Source organism: Stylophora pistillata, chromosome 13 (genome assembly GCF_964205215.1).
Source record: "Stylophora pistillata chromosome 13, jaStyPist1.2, whole genome shotgun sequence".
NCBI lineage: Eukaryota > Metazoa > Cnidaria > Anthozoa > Scleractinia > Pocilloporidae > Stylophora > Stylophora pistillata.
This window is the reverse complement of record NC_142531.1, coordinates 6,569,162-6,587,552: the sequence shown is the minus strand read 5'-3', so window position 1 is coordinate 6,587,552 and position 18,391 is coordinate 6,569,162. Positions and strand designations below refer to the sequence as shown.

At 38.1% G+C, this 18,391-nt stretch overlaps 1 protein-coding gene across 5 annotated transcripts in view; it reads left to right on the top strand.

Annotated features, from left to right (window-relative positions):
* The first annotated feature begins 2,373 nt into the window (after positions 1–2,373).
* Positions 2,374–18,391, top strand: part of LOC111326965 (uncharacterized) — a 60,074-nt gene continuing 44,056 nt past the window's right edge. Inside the window, exons 1-3 of one of the 5 annotated variants that reach the window (XM_088742762.1) lie at positions 2,374–2,511; positions 2,700–2,734; positions 3,795–3,940. In XM_088742762.1, coding sequence (XP_088598888.1) covers positions 2,716–2,734; positions 3,795–3,940 — 165 coding nt within the window. In that variant the 5' untranslated portion in view covers positions 2,374–2,511; positions 2,700–2,715. Of the gene's footprint in view, positions 2,512–2,699; positions 2,735–3,794; positions 3,941–6,767; positions 6,988–9,553; positions 9,982–16,939; positions 17,531–18,190; positions 18,297–18,391 lie in introns of those variants that run through there. The other 4 variants (XM_088742764.1, XM_088742763.1, XM_088742761.1 and 1 more) reach the window with 4 other exon arrangements.

Sequence of the window (18,391 nt, the reverse complement as noted above, 5' to 3'; positions counted from 1 at the left end):
TGAAACTGAAAATTTTGGGGTGATATTTAAAAAAAAAGATTTTTGGAGTCTCATCTTCGTGAAAAGGCTTTTTTCGCTCTTTAAGAGTTAACGAACCGCCTCCCGGTTAGCTCAATGGATAGAGCGCTGGACTGTTGTGCGGGAGGTCGAGGGTTTGAGCCCCGGCCGGACCAACACTCAGGGTCTTAAAATAATTGAGAAGAATTTGCTACCTTTCTATAACATCAGGAAATGGTTAGATATTCTAGTCTTCTCGGATAGGGAAGAATAAATGGAGGTCCTATCTCCTGCAGGGATGGGGTAGGAGACGTTAATTTCCCACCCACGAGATTACTGTGTGACGGATGTCCTCCCCTGGGGTGGGACGGGTGGGAGAGTGGACTAGCACGAGTGGTTCCTATGTTCCTTTCTAGTCCCTCCCCACTGCAAAACTTAATGCAGTGAAAATGGACTAAATAAATTAAACAAGCGCAAATCTTTTATGCGCGCTGTCTTACTTTTTTGTTTAAACAAAGACACAGAGTGCAGATTATTTTGGTCAGTAATTTATTTATTAGGAAATTAGGAAATTACCGAAACGTAAAATGCTATCACAAGTTTCTCGCTGATGACAAAAAGCGTTTTAAAAATCGGATGAAAGAGCCTTTTCAGCACTTGAAACACAAATTGAGTGCGACTTCAGGCGCGACACATCAATGAATATTGATAATGACTGGTGAAGCTATTAGATTTTGCAGTAAATCAATATGTGCACAGGTGAATTTGTTGCACAGAATATAGAAAAGATATCTATCGAAAATTACCGCGAGACAATGGCTGAAGTTGCTGAGAAGCAAGCAAAACTCCTTCAAATATCGTCGTTTTGATTTTGATTCGAGATTAGATTCGATTGCATTTTGTAACACTCACGATCAATTCATCATTTCACATCGTGCTGTACTTTTAAGAAGATTTTCAGGAGTTATATTGATCGGCTAGGCCATGATTTTCAGTGTAATGGCCACCAAAAGACATGCTCCTCGGTACCGGCCGAGAAAAAAAAATGACCTATAATAGAACTAATAACAAACCACATTCAACGTTCAGCGTTATGAAGTGCTCACAACATCACCAAATGCGAACTCTTGCGTCTGTAAGCATCCTTTAGTGGCGGAAGAGTTCTCGCACACAAACATGTTTAATCAGTAAAGAAGATAAGATTACGGTATTCTTCACTTTTCCTATCTTACGATGCTTCTCTCCTGGAGTCAAATTACTCATAGTGTAGACCTCCTTTTGCAATTAAGACTATTAGAAAGGTTTTCCTTTTAACTACTTGTAATGATGAGCAAAATGACATTTCCGAAGTCTTGGCAACGCTCACACAAATTGCTTAGTAACAAAGGTAGACTAGAGGTAGGAAGTCGAAACATCCCGATTTATATCGGAAGTGACTACATCGTTAGACAAAAAATTTTTTAACTGTTATCGGTTTCTACCATGGTGAATAACCACATCCCTTTTCACAATATCAGATCACCAAGGGCTGAGTTTCCTTCACCGCCAGTTTTCGCTCTTAAGAATTCTGTTAGTTTGTTATCAAAGTGATATTTCCGCTGTTGGCATATTGGTGCGAAAGTTCTCCATGCATTCTTTGGAGGATTTTTGGAAGACTTTGCCATTATCAATCGCATGAAGATATTTTTATGAATGTCTAATATGGGGATGGTTTTCATGTTTATTAAACGAATTTGGCCGAGTAACTTCGTTTTGTTTTCAATCTTGTTTTGCCTGATTTCTTTTTTGATGAAAAAGATCCTCGAACTAAATTGTTATTTAACAAGATTTTTCGAAATCATCATGAGTCGCGTTGCCAAACAAATTGAAGCAATGTGTGAAAAATGCAGATAATGATATTGACAAAAAAGTACAACTTGAGCAATGAACAGGACGAGGGTAAATGAAAAAAAAAATGTACGTTGAGTTTGCACGATCGATCATGATAACTTACATGCTGAAATTAAGAATAGAGGATAATGAATTGTACGAAATTCGCCTACTTGTGTTAATTAGATTCAATACCTCCCTTTTGCAAACATGACGTTTTCGAAAGCTGTTTTCCTTCTCGAAAATTCATTTGTTACGAGATTCTAATTATGTTAATTTGCATAGGCCTGGCCGTGTGAATCATTCTGAAGTTAAAGTTTCTAATTGCCTGGAAATGAAACAAAAAGCTTCAAAGAGCACTAAGAAGAACAGAAATGTCGAGCGATGACCCTTAGGGTCTTTAACTTGTGTTTTCTTGTAACAAGAAGGAAGTAACTGCTACAAATATTTGTGTGTAAATATGTTTGCAAACGTGGAGATGTGCCTGTCGCTCATGTGACACGTCAGAACAGCTGGCCGAACCCGTTGAAAATTAAAACTTCTCTAGCGAGAGGAAGACAAAAACAATCTTCATTTGGACATTCCGCGCTATCCAGCGGGTAGTTCATTCCTGATAGCATCGGAAAGTTTCAAATCGGAGTCAGGGTTTGTGAGATTTAACTTGTCTGTATTTGAACGAAGTTGTTAACTCTCCACGTTGCCTGCTTTATTGGCTTTCTCGTATCTAATTCAACTTCTCAAGCTTTTTGAAAGCTTGATTCTGGGTCGAGTAATATGTTCAGGAAATGCATAGCATGTTTTGATTCTAGCTATCTCTCTCTTTTTGTACGCAGGAAAGAGAAAACCACAATGGATGTGCCAGAGAAAGGTGCGAATTTTGAGGCTCATGATTATTATCCGCGTTTATCTCTTTAAAGGTTCAGTTCTACTATAGATACGGAATCATTACCGGAGCAGTAAATTTACAGCTCTTGATTCATCTGAAAAACAACTAAAAAAAATTACCGCATGCGGGACTAACGGAAGCAATTTTAAAAGCCGCTTGAGGATTCATCTATTTCAAGATAGTTTTCCCATGATGTTGGCTCTTTCTTTGCACATCATAATTACAAATTGATCAAATGTTATTGTTGGAGATATAGTAACAATACTACTGGCACCTTTAAGCTTAAATTCATTCTCAAAACAGTAAAGATCTATTTCTGACTCGAGGGGCGATCAAAGTACGGAAGAGTATTTTTGTTTTGTTTTATCGTACAAAATATAGTTATTTGGTTATTTCAAGGAGCGGACGATGTTTTTTCCTAACAAATTTTATGGGGTGTTATCAGACCTGTAGGGCACCAAAGCGGGACTATTGTTTTAAGGGTAAAAACTAGTGAATTTATGGGAGAAACTGAGACTTCTTTAAGGCCCTGTTTACAAGCAGGTAGGGTAACCCTAGTGCTAGGGTTACCCTGGCAGGAGGGTTACCCTAACGCTCCCACATTTCTTCTTTTTTTCATCGACGTGTTTACAAGGCACAAGGGTGTTTACAAGGGTTACCCTAGCACTAGGGTAACCCTAGCTGAGCGCTAGGGTTACCCTAGCGCCAGGGTAACCCTAGCTGCCTTGTAAACGCTCTGCTGGGGATAACTCGCCTGCCCGGAACAACTTTTTACTTGTTTCCAGACCCTTTGAACATTGATAACAATGCGTGCGGTTACCAAGCATAGTTAAGTTGTCCCGGGTGAAATTTTGCTTGTAAACCCGGGCTATCTTTGACCCGCCTGCTAGGGTAACCCTAGCACAAGGGTTACCCTCCTTGCTTGTAAACAGGGCCTTATACGGAGAACAGTGATCCTTCCTCCGATTTCACAAGATTCGTGAATTGTAAAGAGACCGATTATTTTTCGAGGAAAAATCAGTGTCTTTTTCCTCTGTTTCAGTGTTCGTGAGAAGAAGGAGATCCAGCGTCAAGGAAGAAAGAATGGAAGAAAGAATGGAAGAAACATTTTACAACGATTTGAAACGCGAATGGAGATCTGGAAGCATAGCTGTGATGACTGATTCTTTTAAGAATCTGCCTTCTGTTGTAAGTACTGGATAATTTAATCCATTCAGTATGACATTTTTGATTAATAACTAGGCAAAGAGAACTCGAGAAATCACCCTTCCGTTATCGTAATCTCATGAAAACACTAGGCTATGCTACGCTCACGTACTCTAAAATCAACAAAGGGGGTCAGTTTCTAAAGAAACTGTGGTGCTTTTAGTTTTATCAACCGAGTTCTAATGTGTTTTGCTCAGAAACCCTTTACAGTGGCCAATTTACATAATTTAATAAAATGAGTCAGCAGTAAAGTGCGTCCCTGAAATATACTTTAATAGATTAGACCCTTAAGCCTCTGAAGAGACACCTGATTAGTATTGTATTTCATTACTATGTACTAGCATAGATTTTGCATTATACCTTTAATACCAAACATATCCATGGTTCGTATGTTACGTTATGAGCAGTAACGTCACTTAGCGTTATTGTAAACGTGTAAGGTACAACAGGTTTTCAACCTCGCGAATTTAAAACTGCTTTGTGCATCAGCTGTCAAACCTTAATTTAAGTTAAGTTTTAATGGCGCACGTCGACCTGCAATCCGTATGCGATCGGGAGCTCTCTTCAGAGTCACTGACTCCCCGATCGCCCAGCCGAATCTGTACGCGATCGGGAGCTCTTTTCAGAGCTCACTGAATCCCCGATCGCTCAGCAATTTATATGCGATAGCTCTTTTCAGAGTTCACTGAATTCCCGATCGTCCAACGAACTGTCAGTGATCGAGAGCTCTTTTCAGACCTCACTGAACCCCCGATCGTCCAACAAACTGTCAGTGATCGGGAGCTCTTTTCAGAACTCGCTGAGCAAACTGTATACGATCGGGAGCTCTTTTCAGAGCTCTTTGAAATCCCGATCCATCCGATAATGGTGCCGGCATACGTTGACGTATGGTTGACACATGGTGCCGCCATACGTTGACGTTGTTAATCCAACGTTCGATTTACAAATAAATAGCGAGGATATTTGAAGATGGAGAGAAGTATCGGGAAGGCCCAAGACACTGTTTGAGCTGTTACAAATAAGTGTATCACAACTTGGATACCGACTCGGGAATAAATACCGCTAAATAATGTTCGGCTTGTGAACAAGTGTTTAAGCATCAAGAAAGGTAGATACTGATAATAAGTTCCAGTCCAGGGATAGAACTATCATAAAAAAAGCTCGTTCGCTTTTTTCCTTTCGTTGATTCGGAAAAACTTGCGTTAGAGCGATTCAGAGACTTTATTTCGTCCTTCATTTATGATATAAGTAATTTTTATTGCTTTGCCTATCCCGTCTTATTATCAATTGTCTATTAGGAAAACTAGAAATTACTCGACAAATTCATTTATTCAACCACCTGTACATCATGACTACTACAAGTATAGTTTCTTTCCGAGAACTATAAGGGAATGGAACTGTTTATCACCTGGAACTAGATCACTTAATTATTCAGCTTTTTGCAGTACAAAATTTTTCTAAGTTTTTTTTTTTTTTTTTTAAAGCATAGCTATATTGTTAATTACATATTTTATTTATTTATTTTTATTAGCTATGTTTATATTTTTATATTTTTATTCTTTTATCTCTTCTTGATGTGTAATAGCGTTGCAGAGTAATAAAGTAGATGTAGATGTAGATGTTTTTCGATGAGACGATCGAATCCTAAGCGAGATATAAAAGAAACAACCGCTGTTGATCAAACTGTCGTAGGCTTGATATGAAGCGAAATGTATGTTGATTAAGTTGTAGTGCGAAATGAAAGTGTCATAGCTTTTGGTAAAAATCGAACGCAATTAACTTTTGAAAATACAACGCTTGGAATAGGCAGCTTGAAATACGCGCGCGTTGTATAGGTAATCGCATGTGGCCGAGTAAAATTAAGGATTAATATCACTTGTGTTTTCAGAAGTTGCCGAAATTGCCCGAGTCGCTTTAAGAAGCTAGAGTTGCCCTCGGCTATTGCCTCGGGCAACTCTTACGCTTCTTTTGTGCTCTCCAAACTTCCCGCGTACTCCATAACTCGATAGTGCACGCTAAAGCATGAACCAATTGTTAATTCTGCCCAATGGTTTTGTTTCGCGTGCGTGCATGTCGTTAAAGTCACAAGCATCCGTCATGCAGTGGAGATAAATTAAAATCAACACATCTTTCTACGAGTCGACATCACAGTGCATAGGTTCTATCATAGCGTACTTATTTCAATGCCTTGAAATTTTAATGTGAAGTTTCAGTTTAAGATTTGATAACTTGCCAAATTTTATATTTCGTTTACAGAACAAGTACTTGTTTTGTTAAGCCAATGTAGGGGACCCTTTTGATACTTCTCCAGGATTTGAGAATAACGAAACGGAAACTGCAAAAATTATAACATTAACGGTTGCTTATCATCAAGAGATTAATCTCTTGTTTTCACCTATCGAAAATCGACTAGGGCTTTGCTATTTTTCAAATTTTAGTTAGTTAAGTTGTGCTGAATGGCTGAGTTTCACAAAGGACTACAAACAACAATAGTCAATGTTTGGGAAAACTACCACAAATACAAAATGTAGTATCCCCTTGATGAAAACTCACCAAATAGGCACAACTTTGCACATTTTGTATTCGGTTTTAATTGTGGAAGGAACTGTCTTCTTAGCTAACGCAGGCGACGCGAAAGCAGGCATAACCAACTTCATTTGCAGTGCTTCGGCTCCTAGTTAATTTCTAATTTGAAAAAGAGCTTTCCTTTCAGACATATCTCCAACTGCGCTTCCTTGTCTATTAAGACTACTTCTAAAGATAACAGCGTGAGTTTTGGCTAGCAGCTGCCTTGTAGGCTCTGGGTTGCCTTGGAAACTTCACGAGCATTCTTTCCACATATGATTATTTTATTGATGACGACCCGACGAAGTGGCGTTTTTACATAAATTCAAGAAGTGTAGGAGTAAAAGGTTGTCAATTAATTTCTGTCATCGGCTAGGTTGTTTGTATGTTAAAGAAAGAAAAGTACAATGAGCGAGCTTTCAACGAAAAAGATCTCTTTATCCGAAGCTGAGGACAGCGATGAGGTTTGTGTTTTGAATTTTAATGTCCTAAATTATTACTAAAGGTGTAACAATTCTGCCAAATTAATGAGATCTGGCTAAAAGCGAGGCATAAAACAGTTTGTTAAACTATACATAACGAGCAGTTTATCTGCAATTAAGTATTTATGTCATAAATGTCATCTCGCGTGAGCTAACTACAGTAATATTTAGCGGACTATTCTCTGTAGCATTATATATGATGTGGTTCAGCGTACGTTTTCTGTGCATGTACCGTTTTGTGGCCTAATTATTGATTTCACTGAAGGGAAAATGCATTTCGAAAATTTCAAGAAAAGAATTGAGGTGGAAGAAATTGATCCAATAATTCTGACTCATTAAAATCAGATTTAACACTTAACACTATTTGTTAATTTTTCTCAGACTCTATGTCATGATTAATTGATTGAATGCTGTTGTGCTATAAGTGCTGATTTCGAATTTGAAATCGACTCCTCAATCTTCACGACAGGTTTTGCCTATCTTTTCCTGTTGGACCTCATTTCGTTCTGTAATCATATGGTAACATTTTATTACGGAAATTTTGAGAATGAATACGATCTCAGTTTTGGAAGCAGTCTTTTGATGATGAAGCAAAAATTTTAAGGAGAGAGAATGAGATAAAGTGAGTTTTTAATTATCTCTAATCTTCAAACTCTCGAGAAATAATTGACTATTTTTTTTTTTTTTTTGTGCCTGATTTCTTAAACGTTTCTGTTCTGGGTCAGTGCCTTCCCTCTTATCCCAAATATGTATAAAAGATTGCTTATGTTTAATTAACTCATCTCTGAAACCATTATACCCAGCCATGATCACGGCTACAATTTTTGTCAATTTAGAAAAAAAGCCGAAAGCGTATGTAATTGCTCGCTAATGTTTGCCGGAAGACTGAAATGGTAATACTCTATAAGCTCAGAGAAATGATGTCAACCCGCTGAGGACTACAATATTCAACAAAATTTTTATGACACCATTTCTTTTTTGATAAAAAAAATCTCCTTTATTCGCCCTCTGTTATTGCGAAATTTGTGTTACAACATTTATAATCTCTTGCATTATGATAGAGAGTGACAGTGAAGTGCAAGTCATCGATAATTGATTTAGTTTTTCTATCGCCTTTTTAATTCTCCAACGAGACTCAGTAGAATATAATCAGTGAGGATCATTTCGATAGGAATTGCATGCATCTCACTTTGCCATGAATAAACCAGCAAGGTTGCATTTTTTTTCAGATTTGGCCTATTCTCTTATCTTTTTTTGGTCTTTGTTCTCAATTTTCCCACTACTCTTAAGAACTGCTCCCTGACCATGTTTTGTTTTAATTTGGATATATCAACAAAGTTGAAATGGTAAATTGGCCTCCGTAACGATTACAAAAGCTGACGTTTCGAGCGTTAGCCCTTCGTCATTCGCTCCGACGAAGGGCTAACGCTCAAAACGTCAGCTTTTGTAATCGTTACGGTGGCCAATTTACCATTTCAACTTTGTTGCTATATCTAAATTATTTCGTTACTCCCACCGACGCAGCCCCAAACAGTTTCTTTCGAAACTATCAGCCTTTATTCATTAATATTTTGTTTTATTGCATACCGGATAATTCCTCTTAAAGCGAAAAAAGTGAGAAGAGGATGCTCAAGGATGGCAATAATTTTCATCCAAATTACAAAGATTTGCAATCTGCAAAGATTTCCATTCAGATTTCAAAGACTGCCATCCGAATTGCAAAGGTTGTCATTCATTTGTGAAGATTGCCATCTGTACAGGTGCAACGATTGCCATCCAGGTTTCAAAGACAGCCATCCGAATTGCAAAGATTTCTATCCGAATTAATTGTAAGGTTGCCATTCAAATTGCAACTTACGAACTTTGAAAATTTTGGATTAATGTTTGAAGATATGGCTCAGCTCCCTAAGTTTCCAATTAGTCCAAATTATCATTTTTTGTGGTTTACACGCCGTAGTGTTTGTATAGCTTTTAGAACAGGCAAGAAGAGAATTCGTGGTTGAGTTGTGGCTAGAAATTTTAAAGTCAATCTTATTAAATTGCCTTCAACGATTTTTAAAGATTTTTTGCTTTTATTCCGCACGAGAGCAGGTTGGGTTTAGAGTAAACAACCTTTTGCTTACTTCCCGAGGAATATTTCTATACCTGCCATTTCCGAACAAATTTTAAATTTAATCAAAAGATTGTCATTTTAAGTAGTGTTTACATCCAATTTAGTTCCTATCGAAAACGACACGCACACTACACAGGAATTGTTTCACTGCCCTGCACTTTCTCAGAAATGAAACTTCATCATCATTTCATTTACCCCAATAGCTTTTTTTATGATTTAATCGGATCTATAATACTCATGGCTCCAAGTTTCCCCTTATTGTTATGATAACCCGGTAAGGTTAGTGTAAAGAATATTTGCACTGCCTCGGTTGTTTATATTGTCGCGTGTGATTTTTATTTGACTTGTGTAAGGTAAACGTGTCGTCACAGGAAACGATCCCATTTGAAAGGAGATATTGCATTGGCTGTCTCGTCAAATGCTTACAGGAATTAGAGACGAGGGTTCAATGTTTAATAACCACGCTAACAGATTAATGGCGGGTGATGTGGAACGCGAAATTAACTAAGCATAACCTAACGTCCATTACTGTACCAATTAGTATTGAGGATCGGCGTGAAATGAATTAAGGAAACGAACGGTAGATTTGCGGAGAAATTAGGACAGAATTTGGAATAGTGAAAGTTTTGGTGACCTTGTGAGAGCGTCCCTATCAAGTACCTTCACGTGAGATTTAATTTTTGACAGTTGCGTAGATCTTTAAAGTTTATATTTTGGTAATGTCACAAAAGTTTCGCACTATCAGCAACGCAGTAACTGCGGGAAGGAAGTTGAATGATTTGGCTAAAAATCAGAGAAACGTTACTTTATATATGGACCCCGATGGGACAACGCACATTGTAACCTACACAGAAGAGGAAGCGGTAAGATAACACAGCTTTACTTTCATTTTGCCTTCATTTCTTCTTATCTCGTGGTTTTACTTCAAACAAGCAATGAACAAAGGAAACATTGCTGAAGTTGATCAAGCATTGCTTCTGAAGCGCACTACTTACATAACATAAGCTCCCTTCGCAACCATGTATACAATTTAAGCTTAGGTGACCCTGATAATTGCATCTATTTGTTTTTGAGTTTGAAATAATTTATTGTTTTCTCACATAACGGTAAAGCAGTTCAGGCTATCAGCCAGACGAGGTTTTTGGATTGCGTTACTCTTGGTTATAGGAGCCTATTTCTTTGTTGTTTTGTGCATATCAAATGTCAACAGCGGGGAACCGCACTGTAATTGTGTTAAAATCCAATGAATACCTCAAAGGATCACTTTTGATTGGCTGGTCGGATGTAAATAAAGAATCCGAAGCTTTCGTGGGTTATGAAAAAGTCACGACAGAAATAATTAAGTGTTTGAAGCTTTACTTCGAAAGTTAATTTTTTCCGTTTTTTCATGAAATTCATACTTTTAACTATGAATTTCTGAATTTCATATTTCACAAGGATATCATGTGAAAAGCACATATCTGAATTTTTTCATAAAAATCTCATGATTTAAAATTTTTGATATCTGACCAGACACCTTCAAAAGAGTTGGATCAAAGTTTTTTTGCAACAAAACTTAGCCTACTGGTTCACGGTTCATCGTTTTCAGTCTCTTTTTATATTTGCTAAACTCAACCGTGCTTGTTTCCTGTTGACTTTTATTTCAAGTTGCCTTTTCCGAGTTTCTTAACCCCAGGTTAATTATTTGTTCAGGGATGCGCGTTCCAAACTTCGATTTTTGTCGTTAATTCTATAAATTTCTTCCTTGCTAAAACGTCTAAAGTATAGGAGTGCAAGTGTTTTGAAAAATCTTTGCCAAGTGTTGAACAAAAAAGTGAGAATTGGACTAGTCATACCACACTCTCAGCAATGACCAAAAAGTAATTTTTTCCAACAACTTCGATAGGATTTTAAGCAAGAAGTAGTGTCAAGTTGTAAAACTATCAGCTCAGAGGGTCTCAATGGGGTTAACCAATTGCGATAAAACGGCCCAGAAAATTAGCCGTTGTGCGCAAGATTTGGCAAATTTTAACCGCAAAAAAAAAAAACAAAACAAAACAAATTAAAACAAAACAAAAATAGCAAATTCTCATAGATTAAAATATAGGAAATGTATGTTTGAGAGTAAGGAGAATTGGCAATTATTTACATCTTGGGAGTGAGAATGTTAATGGAAGTTTGGGTGGAGGTGTGCTACCGAAACTTGTTAAACATCTTCACCTATCTGCGGAGAAGCACAATTTGTTGGCGTTTTTCAGACGAGCGTAGGCGAGCGTGAGAAGATCGCAAAACGCTTGTCACCGCATGACTCTCTCACGATAAACGCAGGAAAGATTACGCAAATCGCGCAGGCCTTGCTGACCCTGTAAGAGAGAAAATCCGTTCACCTAGCTACCTCTAATCCACCCTACGGTGTAATGATCGGAATGTTCGTGTAGACATAAAACTGACTTCTTGAACATTAACAGTTCGGTAGAAAAGTAAACTACAACGTTTTTCTTTTACCCAATAGTTACCACCAGTTGCTTTATGTAATCACAGGAACCATTGGACTCTTCAGAACGTCTTCGTGTTCGTAAAGTTATTTTTGCCATAGGTATACTAATCGCTCTCTTTGTCACGAGAACTCTTTAATCAGCCCAATTGTCTGAGGAATTTGAAAACGAAGGCGGAGACATCACTTTTGGTGATTTCACGTTGTTGTTTTGCAAAGGACGGCTAAGAAATGTACAAACTTTTAAAACACACGTGCTGGGCTATTGTTCTGCCAATTAGATCTATTGTTTTTCCACGTTCTCGTTGCCGTCGCCGTCGTGGTTTGCTTAAATTCCCTAATGTTGGGGGAGAGACGGGTGAGTGTCTATGGCCTTCATACCATGACCCTTTTGAAAAACCCTTTCATTTTGTTCCTTTGTTCAGGGCAAAAAAATGAGTTATATTTACGCAAGCTAGCGTCTGCAAACAATTTAAAGAAAAAAAAATTGAAAGCGCCACACATGTAGATCGTGCACTGCTTAGTTAAACCCTTAGGTAAGCCTTCCGGTCTAGAAAAAAATGTTCTCAAGACGCTAATCAGTAAAAGAAACCACGCATCTTGTCAAAGGCTTAAGACTCCCAAAAGCTTTCCCTGTCTAGCGGTACATACAAGCCCTACCCCCTCCCCGGTAATGCAACCTACAACACCTGATGAATATCAGGTATTAGGCAAGTTTGTGTACTTAGTTTTGTCAATTTTACTCTGTGTTTGCTGGGTTAGGCTCCTTAGGTTTATCGTTGCAAAAGAATTTAAGAGACGATGAGCGAAATAATATCTGTTCTGACAAACGATAATGTTTTTTTTTTCTTTTTTTGTAAGTGTAGAGAAAGTTTTTCCTTACAAAGTGGATCACTGAATACCTAAAGCACTGATGCTGTCACCATTCTGGTTAAATTACTTTGAAGTGTTTTTCTTTTTCGAGAGTTTTAATTAAATTTTGTTTAATCCACAATGCAAATTGGAATTTTATAAAGTGTTTGTTATTGTGCAACGTGGTTGCTTGCAAATGTTTGAGCTCCCCTTTGCTCCTGGCCGGTTTCATTAAGATGGTACAACTGCATCCATTTCCCAAAAATTTCCGAAACATGAAGGAAGAAATGCTCCACGCTGTGAAAACGTGGCTGCTCCTCTGGCGCAAAGCTCCAGTAAATGACATGTTCTTATCCAGCAGAGAGAGTCTACGTTGATATAGACTTCATTGAATCGCTCATCGGTGAATAATATTTTTGCGAGCTGTTTCTTGAATCATGTCCTCATCGGTAACCGAAGCCCAAAATCTAACGGTGTCCGATTCTCTGAAAAAATACGTTACGGCTCGAAGAGGTTCCGGGGGTCCGCCTGCTATGACAAAGAATGATTTAAGGGAGGAGGAGAAGGTATTTATGTAGGTCGTAGCTTGTCTTTCATTTCCCTCTGCTCTCTGAAGCAATAAGCATGTAACCGTATGAGATCTTTTTATATTTAGGGAGGATTGTTCTAGAAATGTCTGGAGTCTTCTTCACGTCTTTAAATCAAGTTCTTGATATGAAATTATAGAGAAAAAAATTTTTACAGCTCGGCAGGAAATATGTTACTCCATAAATCGGGCTTCGCAATGTTTGAAAGGGGCAGCGCTGACCAAAGGTACACTATAGGCCTTTTGCAGTTAGAGATCACATGCTTAGATACCGAATAGCAACGCCATACTGGAGAGCAAGCACTCCAGTGATCTCAGACAAAATAGAGATCACAGAGGTCTGCATTCAAACAAAGAATACAGCAGATAACAAGTTAAAGGGTATCCCAATTCGAGAAATCTTGTAAGTTATAATCAACAGCTTCCTTGGAGTGTATCAGCGAAAAACGAATTTTGGTGTGATTTTGCTGCTGATACACTCCGGGGAAGCTGTTGATTACTTCTTACTGGATTTCTCGAATTGGGATACCTTTTGACCTGTTATCCGCTGTATTCTTTCTTTGAATGCAGACCTCTGTGACCTCTATACTGTCTGAGATCACTGGAGTGCTTGCTCTCCGGTATGGCGTTGCTATGCGGTATCTAAGCACGTGTTCTCTAGCTGCAAAAGGCCTATTGCAGACTCAGGCGATTTACTCGAATGATTTCATTCCTGTGAAAACCACGAGACATTGATGACCACTAGACTTGCGATCTTGCATAGTGAAAAATACGAAATAGCAGCTCTTTTTTTTCTTCAGGAAAATAGTTGCATGAAGATGCGTGGCATTTACCAGTCTGCTATCAAAACGGAATAAAGATTGAGCTACGAACGAGCCGGACAAGAAGTCCAAACGACAGCCGTTTACACTGAATTCGTTTAACGCTAACATCAGTGTACATATTCTCCATACTGGTCTCTATACATTTTCTATGGTAATGACTTGGAGAATTTGTTTAACAGTTGAAAGGATAGCTCCTTTATTTGGCGATCATGATTTTATTAGTAGTGATACCTTGATGAGAAACTAGCTGCTAGTCACCCTCAAGGTTGAAAGAGCTGATGCGCAGCATAACACGGAAAAAAACCAGAAACAAAAAACAAAACAAAACAAAAAAAAAAAAAGAAAAAAATTAGTAGATAATGAACATGTACCACTGATCTCTTTATAGAGATTGAAATTATGGCTTACTCCTTGCACGAAAGCAAACAGAACTAACGAACAGATTTCTTTTCATATGGTTTTGAATGATGTAGCTTTTATGTAAGTTTTTGTACTATTTTGACACTTACATTATACTAGTGATGTTGGAACCATTTGGTTATTTACAATTAGTGCACCTTTGTCATGCTCGAAAACAGCTGATGTTACGAACTCTAAAATAACTCGGTGTGTTTGATGATCATTTTAAAACATCATGTATTTGTCAGTTCTGTCCATTAATATAAGTGCACATGCAATAACTACCTCTTCTTTCCCTAAAACTTCGTTGTTCGTTCACTTAATGCAGTATTTTATGCATAGCTAAACACCTTTCTTTGGTGCTCTTAACGACAATGATGTATCTCTAAAGAGCAAAACTTTCTGCCTTTTAGACTAGCAGCCTTTTGTCTCGAGCTTTTCTTGTTTGCGTTAGAGCCATATTACTTTAGGATGTAAAACAATCGTTTTAGGTCGCGCAAGAGTGATTCCAAGAGATGTCTTTTTCGACCGGATTCTTTTCTTCATTGAACTCAGACAAACATTTTATCAACACAAGTCATCGGTTGTCTTATGACGCATGATCGCAAAAACGCGAGAATTGCCATTTTATTGCTGAGATTCACATGAAAAACAAATTCGCGTGTACGTTGGTGTAAACTCGACTTTCCAAAACCATAGTCCCTGAAAACGCAGAATGGATCTTCCTGAAGATCCGAGAGGTCGCGCTCGTTCGCCGATCGGTATTCGCCTTCACGGAGGCTGGATAAGTGACTCAGAATATATAAATGAGATGTCCTTGTACTGCACTGAAGTAAGTTTATGTTTACTTTCTGTTTATTGGTTATTTTGAACCTGATTTGATGTGACATGTTTAAAGTTTCATGTCCTTACTACGGTGCATGGTGATCTTCTTCATCCGAAGAAGCATGATGGTGAATAGTTGTAATTACTCAAAACCTATTTCGCTTTGTTCTTATTTCTACTGCAGTTTTTCCAGTGAGCTAAATTCAAGTCTATATTTGCCAGTTTTGGTACTAAGAGCTCTTTTATTGAATGCATAAAATCTGAGTTCTATTTTTCCCATTGCTGTAACGTTTGTTAGAACTCAACTCAGTCGATTGAATGGATTCGACTTAAGTCACAGAAAGCAAATATTGCATTAACAAAGATGTCAACTTTAAGGCTACCTATTGAAATAAACCCCATTTGGCCATTTGATAACAGTATTTGTTCTATTTATCTCTGGTGTTCTTTATCTTATTACGTAACGTTGTTGTTAGCATCACGAAACCCAAATGGCAAATTGCATATCTTGAACAACTTTGTTTTTTAAACCGGGCTTACGTAAATCTAGGTATGAAGTTTATGGCAACGGTGCATGAAGAAAAAAAAAAAAAGAAAGAAAGAAACAACCGTAATTTTTCTCACCTTTCTCCCAGAGTCTTTTAATAGCAGAATATCTTTTGTTAACAGCTAATGCAAATAATTTGACTTGAGAGCCCAGAGGTTGTTTTAACAAAAGTAGTTTACCAATTCTAAATTCTGACGTTCGGAATGTCAAAAAAGTCAAGTCTGGAAAGATTAACATCTCGAGGAGGAGCATTATAAGTTATTTGGGTTTAGGACAAGGTCCTGTTGTATGATACGATAAATGGGAACTTACTCCAAAATTGCGAAACACTTATTGAGGTTCTTTAGCCAAATGATTCCCATCCTCAGTCTTTCGTCATTGCAATCTTTATGACGTCTAGAATTGACTGGTAGTTCAAAGACACTCGTTTGCGAACATGACTCAGTCAACCATTTTTTTCTGTCGATCGCGAACACTTTCAAATATATCGGAAAATTAGGCGGAAAATCCGCCTTAAACGGCTGTTTGAAGAAAGCAGAATAGACCATGCAAGAAACGAACTCTGAAAGCTTCCTTTCCAAATACGTGACCATGAAACAAAGTCTGAAGGTTTTTTTCTAAGTGTTAGTTAAGTGTTTTAAATAGCACGCTTGCAGGAAATTGAAGCTCTGTTTAGCTTTGACCGAATTCGCGTCATTTTGCTTTCAGTGAAGTTTGACGAAAATCCTCGATAGTGACAACAAATCTACGGTCTCCTGGATCGTTACAAGTAGAAAGAAGATAAATATCGAACAAAAGACCCTCACAAACATACTCTCCTTCCTTGACAAGGAAAACATCATTTAGCACGGAAGTTTTACACGTTTCTCGACAAGTTGACTTTTAAACATTCGCTGAGTAATTTTTCTTTTTAATTCGATGAATAAGTCATGTACTGCTCATTACTCTGTTTCTTATATCACGTTTTATCGCGTCTTCATTTGCGCACCTGTTCCTAGAAAAACCGCGGCACAATGAGGAGATTGACGCGCTTATATATATGTGTTTATACAACGCCTGACAATCTCCAAACGATTTTAGGTGTCCGAAGTCGTTGGCGCATCCATTCTTATGCAAATAAATCGGAAACATTGGACAGATTACACATGAATACACCGTTCTATTTGATATTTCAACGACTTCCTTGGGTTGAAAATTAATTTCACGAAAAAAAGCATGGCACTCGGAAGTATTAAAAAATAAATTTGGATTTAATTGGCGAAGAGTTTTAGATTTACTTTGATTTTTTTTCGGGTTGAAAATTAGAGCGTTGTTGCAAAAGTTACTTTTCAACAATAATTACAAAACAAAGCTGTTGTTGTCGCTCATGCGCAGTTTCGTAACACGGTTTCGAACCTTTAATCACCAGAAAATGATGCTTTGTTGATTATCTGAACCACAAAATGCGCATCCATAAATCACCCTTCGACATGGCGGAATGTTTCGGCGAAATGATACTAATTATGACCTGATAAACAACAAGGGGCAACTGATTTATTCACGGAAACTTGAATGAAGGAGTGAATGTCGTGCTAATGAAAAGTAGAAGCCCGCTGTGGTGAGGAACGGATTTAAATTTTCCGGAGCCTTTGCAATGCCGAATGGTGGACCAGGGTCTACAAGTTCTTCGAGCCGCCGACCATCGCTAAGGCCGCCAAGCCCAGGGACGGACCCAGTAGTCTCTCAGACCCAATCCCGACGAGGCTCTAGAGTACTCTTTGATACCAAAACTCCACCATCAATTCTCAGATGGGAACTTTTAAACCGCGTTTTGACACTGTCTTTAAAGGGAGACTGGCCTGCCGTGGATCAACATCTCAACAGCCTGGAACGAAACAACATGGAAATATCGTCGACTGAGATCGAAGTAATGAGTGGTCCTTCCATGATGAGAAGAATATATTTGAATCTTTTCTCCTTACAAATGTTAAAACCCCGCGGGAAGATAAAGCTCTTTTAATTTTAAGATCTTTTTTCACGTCGATCGGGTATCAACCTCTATGGTTCGTGGTTCGAAAATGCAAATTTCAGTCGTTCCTACCGACTGTTTTACGATCAAAGATGGGTAGATGAGCAGCTCTAAGATACCTAACAATACCAATTATGGACTAGAAATGATCTCTAGTTAGTTATTAAAGCTTAGGCGGTCTTAAGTTGTAAGCACCTGGACACAGATTCATAATTGAACTATGATTTTTAATACCAGTTTTATCTCGTTACACTGTCCTTCTCTCTTTGGCTCGACCGCCTCTGAGCCAAACCCTTAACGCTTATTTTGGTTAAAGCTTCTTATTGTTTCGTTATTGCCATACGCGGCGAGCAGCAGGACTTCCTCTGACCGCATACCATGTTTTGCGCTGCTCTTATCATGGTGTAGTTTTGTTCCGTAATCTTACGCCGTGAAACCGTCGTTGGACTTAAATGGCTTTTTAATTTCTTTAACTCGCTCTCTGCAAAAGAGCTAAAATCCACTGAATACACAGTGGTCGAAATAATGAATATTGAATTCGCCTGGCAAGCTACTCGCTCCCATTCAGTTTTGTGCTGATTGCGCACGGCGCAAATCTCATTATTGCGTGCAGTGCGACTGGTTTGGTTGCGTCTCTAAAAAAATCATGGCTTTGAAAGCTGAGGTTTGTCTCTTCAATCTTGCTTTCCTTTCGTTGGATTTTTTTTTTTTTTTTTACTAACGATCATTTCTCTACTCTTTTTCCTTATATTTTTTAAC